The sequence below is a fragment of the Microtus pennsylvanicus genome, chromosome 12, assembly GCF_037038515.1.
Source record: "Microtus pennsylvanicus isolate mMicPen1 chromosome 12, mMicPen1.hap1, whole genome shotgun sequence".
Classification (NCBI taxonomy): Eukaryota; Metazoa; Chordata; class Mammalia; order Rodentia; family Cricetidae; genus Microtus; species Microtus pennsylvanicus.
The window spans coordinates 18,419,651-18,434,083 of record NC_134590.1 but is presented as its reverse complement, the minus strand read 5'-3'; the positions used below and the strand labels follow the sequence as shown (position 1 = coordinate 18,434,083).

Below are 14,433 nucleotides of genomic sequence, written 5' to 3'. Positions count from 1 at the left end.
TATGTGTGTGAGCACACATGCACAAGCCACACTAGGGCATACATGTGAAGTGAGTCTGTGTATGTGTATGTTCATGCTGTATGGGCATTTATATGCCAGGGTGCGTATGCAGAGGCCAAAGGATAACTTGTAGGAGTCAGTTCTCTCCTTCTGCCATGTGGGTCCTTGGGATTAAAACCAGGTCGAAAGGCTTGGTGACAGCATCTTTACTTCATGAGCCATCTCACCAGGCCAGGGGTTCAGTTTTTAAAGTGAAAATCATCAATGGATAATGTTTGCTATGCAGAGTCTATGTGCTCTGGGTTTACAGGGACAGCTATGACTGAATTTTACACCTGTTTAAAAGACTGGAGAGTTCAATGGCCCTAAATTTTCTATAATAACATCTCTGCTTGAAATTTTACCCAATATAACATTGGATCCATATATGGGTATGGAACATGGTCTAAGACCATGTGAGTGATTTCTCTTTCTACTTGAAGTTTTAGACATCAAAGGGAACAAGAAAAAATGTATTTGGTGTTTAACTCAAGGTTTCATTTCTCCCTTGATTCTAGGTACCTGGGGATTTCTCTTTCCATCTTGACTGTCTGTGAACACTATAGTTTTGATATAGAAAGTCTCTGTATTCAGAGTGACTGTGGCCTGCAAACATTACATGCTTTATTTTGCTGTCTGTTATCAATAGATTTCTTCACTATAGCTCTTGTCCAGACCTTTACCTACTAAAAGCACTGTTACTGTTCACACAGTTAAAACATTCAGGTGGGCCAAGTGGTGGCACATGCCTTTAATCCCAGAACTTGGGAGGCAGAAGCAGGTGGATCTTTGTGAGTTCAAAGCCATCCTGGGCTGTTACACAGAGAAACCCTGTCTCGAAAAACAAAAACAAACAAAAAACAAAACAAAAATTCAGGTGACCCACAAGTTTATAGTAAAGGAATTTTTCTTTTCCTTCCTTCCTTCCTTCCTTCCTTCCTTCCTTCCTTCCTTCCTTCCTTCCTTCCTTCCTTTAAAATCAAATGACTTTTAAGTCAGTAGATTCGTGGTTTATAGAGCACAATTTAGGAAATGCTAAGCATGGAAAATATAAATATGTACCTCTTATAACTATGATAATAATGAATTCCTTGTAAAACTAGAATAAGACAAAATGTGAATTATCATCTACTTTTCAGTTACCTGTGTAGTGTCATTGTTATTTACTAAGTTAAATATACAAACTTTGTAGTTACCAAGATAAATATATGAAGTCAGTAATGAAATTTTTATCTTAAAAGATAAAACAACTACTAAAAATTATTTTAAATGCCCATTATTTTGCAATGAACTCAGTCTGAGAAATTTTAACTGTAAAATGCCAAAGTATCTACTATTCCCACTGTCTGAAACTCACCATTTAACCTATATTAGCTCTCTGCAACTTGCTAATGTCATCTCTTATGTTTAAATATTCTTAATATTTAACAACAGTATAACAAAATAATAACATGGTTTTCAGTTTGCAAAGTTATGACAATAAACATTGCTTTATAATTTTGATCTGGATGGTGACTACAAAAGAAAAGATAGCCCATTTTCAGTTTCTGAGAATTTCAGAAAGTTAAGAACAGAGAAACAGAATTTGTCACTTAAAGTGACCAGAAGACAACTAAAATCTTCCAATTCTTAGTTTAATGATCTACTTGAAACATAGGCTGGAATAGTCAAAGACAGTTCAGAAAAGCGCAACACCAGAAATACAAACGTGTAACTCTCAAAAGCCTGTATCTTACCAATCCTTCCTTTCTGCTTGTACCAACACCCAGTAAGGCGAAATTTTTTAACATTTCGCAGCCTATGGCACCACATCCTACCTATTGAAGAGAGTAGAGTATAAATGTCAGACGATAAAACTATGCCTACTCAACAGAGAACATTTTCAGTCAGTTTTCTTTTAAATGCTATTACAATAAAAGCTATTTTAAAAAACGACCATTTGTGATTCACTTGTGACAGATTGTACTTGTACAGGTTTCATAAGACCTTGTAAATGTCTCAAAGGCAAAAAAAAAAGCACAAACAAATAAGGAGAATGTACTATTTATAACACTTCCTCTAAACAGAAAACGCTGAACACAGAACTCATTTTTACACAGGATAGAAAACAATGGCAGAAACAAAACAACAAAACCCATCCAAACCCAGAATTACTCTATGAAATTTTTTTTTTACTTTTATATTTGTCAATTGATCTGAAAGGTGAAGTTTAAGACAATTCTACTAAGAATTTTAAGTAAAACAGATACTGAATTATTATAAGAAGTTCCATCTACATGCAAAATCTCAACAGCAATTATTAATCTTTAAAATATTACTTTATAGAAATGATAAAATCAAGTATTATTTTTAAGACTTGCCAAGAAATTTATGCTCTTGAGAAAAATCTCTCTCACACAATTTTAAGACATTTTAAAAAGAGAATATGGGCTGAAGAGATGGCTCAGCAGTTAAAGAGCACTGGCTGCTCTTCCAGAGGTCCTGAGTTCAATTTCCAGCAACCTCACAGTAGTTTACAACCATCTAAAATGAGATCTGGTGCCCTCTTCTGGCCTGCAGGCAATACATGCAGGCAGAACAATGTATACTTAATATATAAATAAATCTTTTTTTTTTTAAAAGAGAACACATTTGCTCATTTCTTAATTTAGTGAGGAAAATAACCCCACATTTTAAAAATACTTCTAGAAAATCATTTAATGTTGAAAGCTATTATATTCAGATTTTATTTTGAAATGCATATTCCTTGGATTATGAATTGGCTAATGTTTTATGGAAAGGGCCAGAGAGTCAGTATCTTAAGCTCTGGGGGTTATATGACTTGTGAGTCACTCATTTGGAGCCAGCTGTTGACAGTAAACAGCAGTTGAACACACTTCTTATTCCCATTCTTATTCATACTTACTAGGAAGACACTCAGATTGTGAAGCTTCTGACATAATGTATCTCCAATGCAGGCTCGCAAGGCATCATATCTATCTCCTCTGGAGAAACATTTACCAAGAAACAGGCACAAGAAATACATTTTATTATTATTATTATTTTTATTTTTTTGGTTTTTTCGAGACAGGGTTTCTCTGTGGTTTTGGAGTCTGTCCTGGAACTAGCTCTTGTAGACCAGGCTGGTCTCGAACTCACAGAGATCCGCCTGCCTCTGCCTCCCAAGTGCTGGGATTAAAGGCGTGCGCCACCACCGCCTGGCCACATTTTATTATTTTTATTAACAATTTAGTATTGTGCTTTAATGGAGAACATACTGTAAGAGTTTCCTCCATCCCTTCTTACATCTAAACAAAGATTAATGACGCTAAGAGGAAAAGGTCACTGCCAGAGAGGAGCCCCTCATTGGTGATACAAAGCCAACAACCCTGAACTCAAATACACACAAACCACACTAACTGCACTTAGCAGAATGTGTTTAGATATTTATGCATATATGTAAAGCAAAGAGGGAGTGAGGTGTACTGACAGGGTCAGAGAGAGTTGATGTAATTATATTTTAATTAATCCATTTTATATAAAATTTTTTTCCTTAATTCATGAGAACTACCTTCTTTGAAAGAGAAAAGACCCTACCAATATCGAAATGACTTAAGTAAAGATGACTTTAATTTAGAATGAGGGATCCATTCTAAGATCATCAGTGGATTCCTGAAACTTTGGATTATACTGATCCCTAAGCACACTAAATTTTATACTATACATAATTTATAAACTTATAACACCACACACTGTGGTAATATCTGTAGGAGGAATACCAAAGAAAAATTTCTTTCCACTTCTTTGCAATGTTGTGGTTAGATTATTTCTTCTTCCTAAAATTATTTATTTGGTTTTACAAGGCAGGGTTTCTCTGTATATCCCTGGTTATCCTAGAACTCACTGTGTAGACCAGGATGGCCTCAAACTCACAGAGATCAGCCTCCCAAATGCTAGGAATAAAGGTGTGCACCATCACCATGCCCAGCTAAAACTTATGTTTTAATTTAGTTTTGGCTTAGTTATTTTTAGTTGTGTTGAGACAGGGTCTTGCTTATGACACCCAGGTTTGTCCTAACTATGTGCATGGCCACTACTCCTGCTAGACTTACCAAATCTTTACAACCTCAATGTAAAGCTTTTTTGTTTTAATTAATATTTTTTCCTTTATTTTACATATGGACCAGTTTTCTCTCCTTCCTCTCCTACTCACACCTACCTGCCCTCCCCATCCACCCACTCCTTCTCTGTCTCCATTCAGAAGGCCCATAGGCAGATCAAGTTGTTGTAGGACTGAGCTCCTCCCACTTTATAAAGGCTGGGCTGGGAAATCCAGCATGGGAACAGGGTCCCAAAAGCCAATTAAGTACCAGGGACAGGTTCTGATCTCACTGCCCAACAGTGAGATCACTTACCAACAGACCAAGCTACCTAAGTGTCACATACATACATGTAGAGGGTCTAGGTCAGAATGGAGCTATAGTAATAAAAACAGCTTGGTATTGGCATAAAAACACATGTGGTTGGATGGAATCACATCGAAGACATTGATAGAAATCTACATTCTATGAACATCTGATTTTTGACAATGAAGCCAAAAATATATAATGGAAAAAAATAAGCATCTTCAACAAACAGTGCTAGCATAACTGGATGTCAACATGTAGAAGAAGGGAAATAGATACATATCTATCTCCATGCACAAGACTCAAGTCCAAGTGGATCAAAGACCTCAACATAAGTCCAGTTACACTGAACCTGAGAGAAGAGAAAGTGGGAAGAAGCCTTGAATGCATTGGCACAGGAGACCACTTTCTGAATAGAACAGCAGTAACATAGACACTGAGATAACAATTAAAAAATGGGACCTCCCGGAACTGAGAAGCTTCTTTAATGCTAAGGGCACTGGCAATAAGACAAAAAACGGTAGCCTACAGAATGGGAAAAGATCCTCACCAACCTTTTATCTGACAGACGGCTGATCTCCAAAATACACAAAGAACTCAAAAAACTAGGTATCAAAATACCACATAACCCAATTAAAAAATGGGACACAGATCTAAACAGAGAAATGGCTAAAATACACTTAAAGAATTGTTTAACACTCTTAAATGAAAATCAAAACAACTCTGAGATACCATCTTACACCTGTTTTTGATTTCTTAGATTAAAAAACATTGATTTTTCTCCTATAAAGACTGCATGTTACTTTCTTCTCCTTGGTATATCATCATTGCCAGTACCATCACTACTGTATTTGAAGCACATTGTTCACTTCAAACAACCACAAAGCTTACTTTGAACATGAGAAACTCTGCTATCAACAGAGATAACGTCTAAAGGATTTATGGGCAGACAGAAGGATGAGTCATAGCCCAGAAAAGACAGTGCGCATTATTATTCTATACCCAGCTATATGCAATTTAAATTTATCAAGTTATTTCTGCACTTTTCCATTTCTTAATTTTTGATATTTCATAGGTAACTAAAATATCAAGAAGTTAAACTGCATATAAAGAGGAACTACTGTATTCAAGAAAAAGAACTACTAAGATCATAATATTTAAAAAAGTTCTTAGCAGAGTCGATGGGAGGCATTTGGAGTTACTAACTCATTTAAACTGAAGGCAAACCTCTGAGAGATGTGGTTTTTCTGGCATAATAAAATCTCTAAAGTTTTAACTGATTTTGAAAAAGACTTATAGCCTCAAATGGAGAATGGTTTATATATAAAAAATGGCATTTATCAATCTTTTACACTAATATAACATTTAAATGTTAATTATTCTCAGTGGATAAAATCTAAAAGTCCTTATCACTATGGATCATGTATTAACAAATCATGACACTACTATAATATTTACCCACTAGGCAGAGAAAAAACAAGTCAAGAAGAAAAACATCAGGAGGAGAGACACCTAAGACAGACACATGTTTATGCAAAACTGCTGAATCTCTTGCTTCTTAAAGAGACACTAAGAAAAAAATTAGATTTTGAGCATTACCGTGGGAGGAACTCTTCACGAACAGGACTGCTTAGGGATTCGACAGTATCTGCTGCTTCAAGATACAACTGAGACAGAAAGTAAAAAAAAAACCAAAAAAAAACTATGCATAAAACTTAAATCACTAAAAGAAAAAAAAATCTCTGCTTTTCTCTGATAGTTATTTATTCATGAGAAGAGATAACAAAATGGCAATTCAATGTAAAATATCAGAAAAATGTTTATAATATATATTCTTAAAAAAACCTGTGAAACCTGAAAGAACTGTTACAAAGTAATTCAACTCATGTCACTCATCCATCCCAAGGGTAATTTGCTTTTTAATCTTCAGAGGAAGTTTTACCTCAAATTCTGTTTTTCGTAACTACAGAAAACCTCTGGAAGTCCTATTCAATTTTAGTTACATTTGAATAAGCAGTACGATTAGCTTGAGAAGAAAGTACCCACTCTGGACCTACTTTCCAACTGGATATATTTTATGTTATCTTTAACCACATACATAATTATAGAAAAAAAGATTCGGGAAAACAGTTTCAACATTTTTAGTACAAAAAAGAATTTACTTCAATAACAATTAAAAGAATCCAGTCTTATTCATAGTATAAACAACTCATTTTAAATTTAAACATAACCAAATATTTACCTTTATAAAATAACTACATTAATAGCATAATTTATATTTCATATGATGTTAACTTCCACCAATCAACTTGTTATCTATTTAAAATAATTTAGTAGGAAAATGGTACATGTGGGTGCAATGTTAAAAACTCAAATAGAAAAGACCTGAAGAATGTGTGCACACTTTTTGCCAATTACTTTCCTTCTGGTAACAGATGGAGTATTTTTAGTGCTTGTGATTTTTTTTTTAATCGTACATGGCTCTTATATTTACACCATTCATACATCCTCCATCTTTAGGTGATATCAAAAATGAAGCCTAAAGGTTTGCGATGGCAAAATTTCTACAGAAGTTCAAGAGCCCAAGTGAATGAAAGAAAAACTATAGCATAGACAACTTATTATTTTATGTGATAGAAAATACATCTTAGAGAACAACTGGTTTATATCCGAACAGACAAAATATATTCACCTGGTAGTTCTGACTAAAGAATTAAGTTTTAGAATCTCAATTATGAAATTATGTCACTTGCCTTTTCTTTTCTCATATATTTATACAACATTATAATTAACAATACGTTCATATTATGGATAGAAATACTCAACTTAAAATGTAAAGAAATAGGAAAAAAGTGAACTAACCCATTGGCACAAAGGAGAAAACTTCCCTGTCACAGCTTTTAATACTTCTTGGCTGGCAACACCCCCCACTGCTGCAGCAAGTGGGGATAAACAGCCTTGAGCAGTCCATGAGAGCCAGTGCACAATGTCATGATTCACTTCAGGCTGAAACACAAACCACAGACCACATCAATACGAACAGTATTCTCACGGTACCTGTGACTTCAATGACTAATTACCAATATTATTAGAACTTAACTTCAAACAAAACCCCCAAACGACTTGATTTCCTTCCTAAATAAAAATATTGTAATCTCATGATAAAAATACCAATTTTCATGTTGCCTTAGGAAGCTTTTTTATTTACTAGCCTCTATTCACTTTATTTGCTTTTCTGACTGTAGTCTATTCTACCATTTAGAGTAAAATGATTATCTTCAATTTATAGTTTTTGCTAAAAGAACAGTCCTACAAAGCTAGCTACATAAAAAAAATAATTGGAATTTTAAGTTTATAAAACTAAAGAAAAAACTTTAACCCAAAAAAGAATAAGTAAAGAACAACCAACAACAAAAATGACAGAACAAAAATGATTTCAAAAAAGGTTTTCTATTTTCTCTTTCCGCTGTGTGTATATACATAACCTTTACACACATATACAACATCAGGTATACATCTAGAAACTAAAACTTTAGATTTGTGAGGAAACACTGAATTCTCATTTTGAACACTGCAGAACAGTAGGGAAGGGGAAATCCTCTTAGGAAGGTACCAAGTTGTGACCTGTGCAGAAGGGACTCCTGTGGTTCTGAACTCACTCCCTGAAACAATGGTTGAGAATCATCCTCAGAAAGGTCTTCTTCTTTTTTTTAAATCAAGCTGGACTTTTGTTGTTGTTTTTTGTTAATACATTTCTAAGCCCAAAGGTCTCCCCATCTACACTGGCTAGGCGAGCACCCTGAGAATCAGTATGATCCATGTCTGTGTGATGGGAGGCCCACCTGCACTGCAGAAGGAAGCAGATGGCACAGCTGGGAAGCTGGGCATGAAGGATTCCTCTGCAAGCATTTCACCAGCACTGAAAGCTTCTGCCTCCCTGCTCTCTACCCAAACTCAGAGACACTGTAGAAACACAGCCACTGTGTGGGCATTTCTCACGGCGGTGCCTGCAGCAGGAGAGCACCTCTCGTGTCAACAGCATCTAACCAGAAAGCCCTAACTTCAGCTGAGAGAAAGTGTGAGCACTGTGACTCCAGCCTTGCTGTACTACTCAGTATGAGCACGCAGAGACAAGAACTCAGGAAGCAGGAGTCAGAGAAGCACAGACTTTGTGAGAAGGCCAGGTCAGGACCGAGCTGAAGACAGCTTGTCCCAGTCTAATCCCCCTGGAGTTCAGAGAGAAAAGAACTTACTACACTCTTGTCCCCCACATCAAGCACACTGCAAAATGATACGCCTGAGGGAATAAAAAGAAGCAACTCCACCTACTAACTCTTCAGCAAGAAAGAAACATCATCCTCCTTTCTGTTGTTTTGTTTTAATTCATTATCTACTACACCAATACCTCCTATTTCCTATCATATCTTGCTTTCTATCTTTTCCTTTCTCTATCATCTTATTTCTTAATTTTTAATACTTTTACATCTTAACTCATCCTAATTCCTAAAGTATTTCCTGTCTTCTATTAGGTGTGTAATTTATATTCTAACTGACTTGTTTTAAAAACTTTATGCGTCTGGTTTGCTCTTGAATTGTTACTGGCATTACTATGGTCAGCTCTCCTTGAGCAGCAGTGAGGATTAAGAGTTCAAGAGAATTCCCAGATACCATCATACAAAGCCAGAAAAAGACGTATCTCCCAACAGATGTACAAGTGAAATGTATAAACACAGAAATATGAACAGCAAGACAACCCAGTAACTGAAATCAAAGAAAATGAAGTGGTACTAGAAGTAACGCAGATCAGCTATAACACAGATGTTGTGGGATAATGCTCTTGTACACTGTGAAGATTTGTCATTTGTACTGGCTAATTAAAATGCTGACTGGCCAGTATCCAGGCAGGAATATATATGTATGTATAGGCAGGGTGACCAGACTAGGAGAATTTGGGATGAGATGTAGTCACCAGCCAGATGCAAAGGAAGCAAGATGAGATTGCCTTACTGAGAAAAGGTATCAAGCCATGTGACTAAACATAGATAAGAATAATGGGTTAATTTATGTTGTAAGAACTAGTTAGCAATAAGCCTGTGCAATAGGCCATACAGTTTATAATTAATAAAAGTCTCTGTGTGTTTGTTTGGGACTGAACAACTACAGGACCGGGACAGAAACTTCCATCTACACACATAAGTAATGCAGACCAGAAATTAACACAGTAGAAATCAAAATAGTGACACGAAGAGTTAATTCTGTGGAAGGATAAACGGTTGACATACTGCCAAAATGACCAAAAGGAAGGAGAGGGGAGGAAACTCAAATCACTAAAACTAGAGAAGAAAACAGTGTGTTACACAGAGAAAACTGAAATGCAGGGGAATAGAAAATACCTATAAAAATATACTGATAATTTAGGAAATCTAAAAAAAATGAATACATTTCTAGATATCTATGACTTATCAAAATAGAACCAAGAGATACAAAAACAACTAAGTGGATATACAATGAGCAGACAGAGTGAAGCAGAAGTAAATGAGCATCCCAACAAAACAAAGCCCAGGAGCTGTTATTCTGATGAGTTCCACAAGATTTTTAAGGAAACTATAATCTGCCAAATTATAAAACTTTTAGAAGAGCACAGAAGAACTTTGTGGCCTTGGTTAACATTCATGGTTGTGGATGTAGTTCAGTGGCAGGTGCCTGCCTTGTATGATAAAGTCCTGGGATTGAAGTTATAATTGCAAAATTCTAAAGTTTTTAGAAATAAATGGGCATAAACTATTAGAAAAAAAGGATACATAAGTAAAAGAGAATATTTATAGAATGTGTTTGAAAAAAAGACTCAAAAGCTAAAAATTATAGACTCTAATCGTTAAAAAATAAAATAATTAAAAATGTACAATAGTCATATAAAAATATGCATAAATTCACTGTTACTTTAGTGAAATGCAGATCAAATCTAGGCAATACATTTTTAAATAGTAGTGCTGTTATATCAGAAAGGAAATATAGAGTTCTGAAGAGGTTGCTGCAACTGAAACTGAGCCAGATCTTGTGAGAAAGCAAATCTGTCTGTTTTGAAAACACATAGGGGTGGGTATAAAGTGTACCCTTTTATTTTCAGCAACCAGAAGGTAAGGAGAGGTGAATCTTTCTGAATTTGAGGATGGTCTACATACATATTGAGTTTTAGACCAGAGAGAGCTACAAAGTCTCAAAAAAGGGGCAATTTCTCATTTTAATCATCTCTTTTACATGTATTACATGACTCTGTAATATCTCCCTAGGTATCTTAACAAGAGAAATGAAAATATTTATTTACATAAAAATCTATATGTATTTGTAGGAGAAATTTTTAAAACAAATTTGTATTCACAGAACAAAACCAACACTATTATAAAATCAAAAGCAGCAAATAAGAATTAAATGCCACACAGTATTCTAAAAACCTTATGAAACCAAGTTATGTAATGTCCACAACACCTTGCGAGTTTATCTAATTTTATAGATACACAAAGTAAAATAAATGAAGCAAAGAACTAGTTTAATGACAGAGAATCAGTAGGCAGCACAGGGAGGTCTGAATGTAGGGAGATATTTATACAGAAAACATTTAAGCTATAAACAAAACTCAGTCAACCACAATTTTATAAGTATTTACCTTCTCGTCCAGTGTCTCACTTATAGATATTGTTAGTTTCAACAGTTCATCTGAATCTTGCCGACATCTACAATTATAAAACAAAATACCTCAATTTCAATCTTTTGAATTGCCACCAAGGTCATATTCAAATTAAATCATAAGATACATATATAAATAAGAAAAACAAAATCCACTAGTATAAAATACAACGTGTTTTAGCTAACTTCAAAGTTACTCTCTTATGAATCTATTACTTCAAAACATGGTCCTCTAAGACAGCACATGAGATTTAGATTTAAACCTATAAGGCAAGAAACCTTTTGTAATTCCTGATTTAGGCTAGAAAATATTACCAGAGATTAACAGTTCAACATCAGCAGGTTTTGGTTTAAAAGTTACAGATTTTAAAGTCTTCAAATATGAAAAGCTCCCATGCAGAATGATAACATTCTTACACACTGATTTTTCCACTCCTACCAATAAATGACCCTCAATGGTATGTTTACGCAGTTTTCATAAAAAAGAGAACAGTTACCTTAAACGAAAAGCATTACCTGATATTTGGCTTACGATTGTAGTTTTCCTGAAACTGGTCCAAGGCAAGCATAGCGGCATGAATCTGTAAAGGTGCCTATTTGAAACAGGAAAAATTGTCTAGCATTTGTTAAGTGCTATGGACTAGGGCAATTTTTTTTCAAGTATTATTTACTTTCATCCTTACAATAAGAAGTATAAGATGAATGCCATTAGAAAAGTTAAATAACTTGACTTCAAGAGTGTAAAGTACTTTAAATCATTTCCAAATGACTAGGTGTCCACATGCAGCATTAGCTGAACAAAGAAAAAACTTTGTACAGCCAGGTGTGCTGACAGAAACCTTCAATCTCCACACTCAGGACGAAGGTAAGAAAGCAGATCTCTTTAGCCTAGTCAGCAGAGTGAGTTTCAGGGCAGCTGTGGCTATGTAGAGACCCTGCCTAAAAAAACCAGAACTAAAACCATTCCAAAAAGCATTTATACAAGAACACCTAATCTTTTTATATTAAGGGTTTATAAATTTGGACACTGTTAATTTCTTACTTACTTTTAAAAAATTCAGATCGAGTGATATAAAGTAGAATGTAACATGTGTCTAAGGTTGTTTTTCTTCTTGCACCACATAAAACCCTGTGACCAGTGAAATGGCCTACCACCGGGTCTGATGACCTGAGTTCAGTCTCTAGACAGGTGCTGTGCCACCCTGACTGCCCACCTCCCACCGCCCTTGCACACAAAATGAATAAATGTCTAAAAAACATGGCTAAGAAAATCTTGTATTAACATCCTACCCACTACTAAATTGCTTTTTTTTTTTTTTTTAAAGATTTATTTATTATGTATACAACATTCTGCCTTGATGTATGCCCGCACGCCAGAGGGCGCCAGATTTCAGTACAGATGGTTGTGAGCCACCATGTGGTTGCTGAGATTTGAACTCAGGACCTCTGGAAGAGCAGCCAGTGCTCTTAACCTCTGAGCCATCTCTCCAGCCCCCTAAATTGCTTTTTAATTATCAAAGCTGACAAGTTACTGAAGTACAACTTCATTTTATTCGAACATAATTTAATGATAGAAATTTAAAATCCCATCTACAACTCTACTACCTGCAAAGTAAATATTTACCTCAGGTTTGCTAAAATCTGCAATAAGGCACTTGGGATGTTTGATCTGCCTCTCCAGGGATTCCTAAGAGAAAAGAACAGTATTGTTTCACAGAAAATTGAGTGATTTATTTCACAAAATATGTCAGCATACCCACAGCAAAGCATCCTTCTCCAGGGCTGACAATGAGTGAGGCTGGACTGATACATTGTTCACTAATATCTTATTACTGCAGCAAAACCCGGCTGTTCTACATAGTCACTTCAGAAGAATTAGTGAAAATCTTTACAATTCCAATTAAAAAAACTTTTCTATTGACTCTTTGCGACTTTCACATCATGTACCCCAATTCTGTTTACCTCAGGGTTTCCCTATGGTCCCCCCATATCTTCCCCTTGTTCCTGCCAGCCACCCATGCAAAAGAAAACAAAACACAGTAAACAAGTACAAACAAAACAAAACAACAACAGAAATATCTCATTACTTCTCCCTCTTTCCTGCCTCTCCAACACCTCTTCTTCTGTCCTGGTGGCCCTGGAGGCTTCAGTGTGCCCTATATTATATCTCTTTGTCCCATCAGTTTTATTGGCAAATGTTCATGCAATGTGTCACCAGTCTGGTTTAAGGCTTTGTTCTAATGTAAAAGCTACCATGTATTCTGATATCATCACGTAACTAAGACTAGTTATGCCTAGTAAGTCTTGGGTACGTATTCAGAGTTGCAATCCTTATGGGTCAAAGGTAAGAATACACAGGCAAAGAAATGAAAAAAAATTGAAATTAACAATTTGATGCACAAAATTATTTAATTAGGAATAGAGCAACAGAAATTATATAGAAGCAAACCTGACTAGCTGCCCCTATTTTAATTGGCTTAACTTTGATTTGAGCAAAGTCCTGAAGAAAAACAAACAAAATCAAAGAAGTTAAAACTTTCAGAACGTGAAAAAGCTCCCAAAGCCTTTAACATCACACCATCAACAGCCTGGCAATTAACACACGCTACACGTCACTGAGAGGCAGCATGCACGGTGCTCTGTCATTCTAAGAGACAAGAGTCTATACTCAAGTTAGCAGCTAATGATTTTCTGTCACTACAAATCATCAAACATAATACAGATTAAAACTGTAATGACCTGAATTAACAATTGAGTAATAAAACAATAACAATTTGAAAATACATTATCTTTTACTTCTATGATTAAACTCAATATTTAGGAAAGTATAGCTCCTTTCAGATATAACCACATACCTCAATCATATTCTAGTTATAAAATTGTATAAGCTTATGTATATTTGCCTAATTCTGCAGTATACAGGGCTACACATACTAAGGAAGTTTGTGAGTCACAGCCCTGTCTTTTTTTCAATTTGTTATTTTTATAGTATCAGTGTGTCCCTAAGTTGTTTGTATTTTCAAGTTGGTTATAAATTTTAAAAAAAGAACAGTTTGTTTTTTAAGCTAATTGGAATTAAGTAAGCATTTTTTTGTGGTGTTCTTTTTCTAAAAAAAAAAAAATACTTACAAAGCAAAATGTTTTAGGAGTCTTCACTTGCACAGCTATGCCTCCATGTAAATATGGATCCAGTTCTGTAGTATCACCAATGCTGAAGGAAAACGGTGACACCACTGGGGGAAAATAAACATTACACATGGGTATTTAAATTTTAAGATGTTTTATCACAAAGATATTATTCTCTATTTATAAAAGTAAGATTCTA

General features: G+C 35.1%; 1 protein-coding gene across 1 annotated transcript in view; it reads right to left on the bottom strand.

Annotated features, from left to right (window-relative positions):
• Uba6 (ubiquitin like modifier activating enzyme 6) overlaps positions 1 to 14,433 on the bottom strand; it is a 58,264-nt gene that overhangs the window by 23,958 nt on the left and 19,873 nt on the right. Inside the window, exons 10-17 of the mRNA XM_075942740.1 lie at positions 14,238 to 14,341; positions 12,733 to 12,795; positions 11,625 to 11,701; positions 11,089 to 11,155; positions 7,287 to 7,430; positions 6,024 to 6,091; positions 2,945 to 3,023; positions 1,776 to 1,856 (exon numbers count right to left, since the gene is read on the bottom strand). Coding sequence (XP_075798855.1) covers positions 1,776 to 1,856; positions 2,945 to 3,023; positions 6,024 to 6,091; positions 7,287 to 7,430; positions 11,089 to 11,155; positions 11,625 to 11,701; positions 12,733 to 12,795; positions 14,238 to 14,341 — 683 coding nt within the window. The remainder of the gene's footprint in view (positions 1 to 1,775; positions 1,857 to 2,944; positions 3,024 to 6,023; positions 6,092 to 7,286; positions 7,431 to 11,088; positions 11,156 to 11,624; positions 11,702 to 12,732; positions 12,796 to 14,237; positions 14,342 to 14,433) is intronic.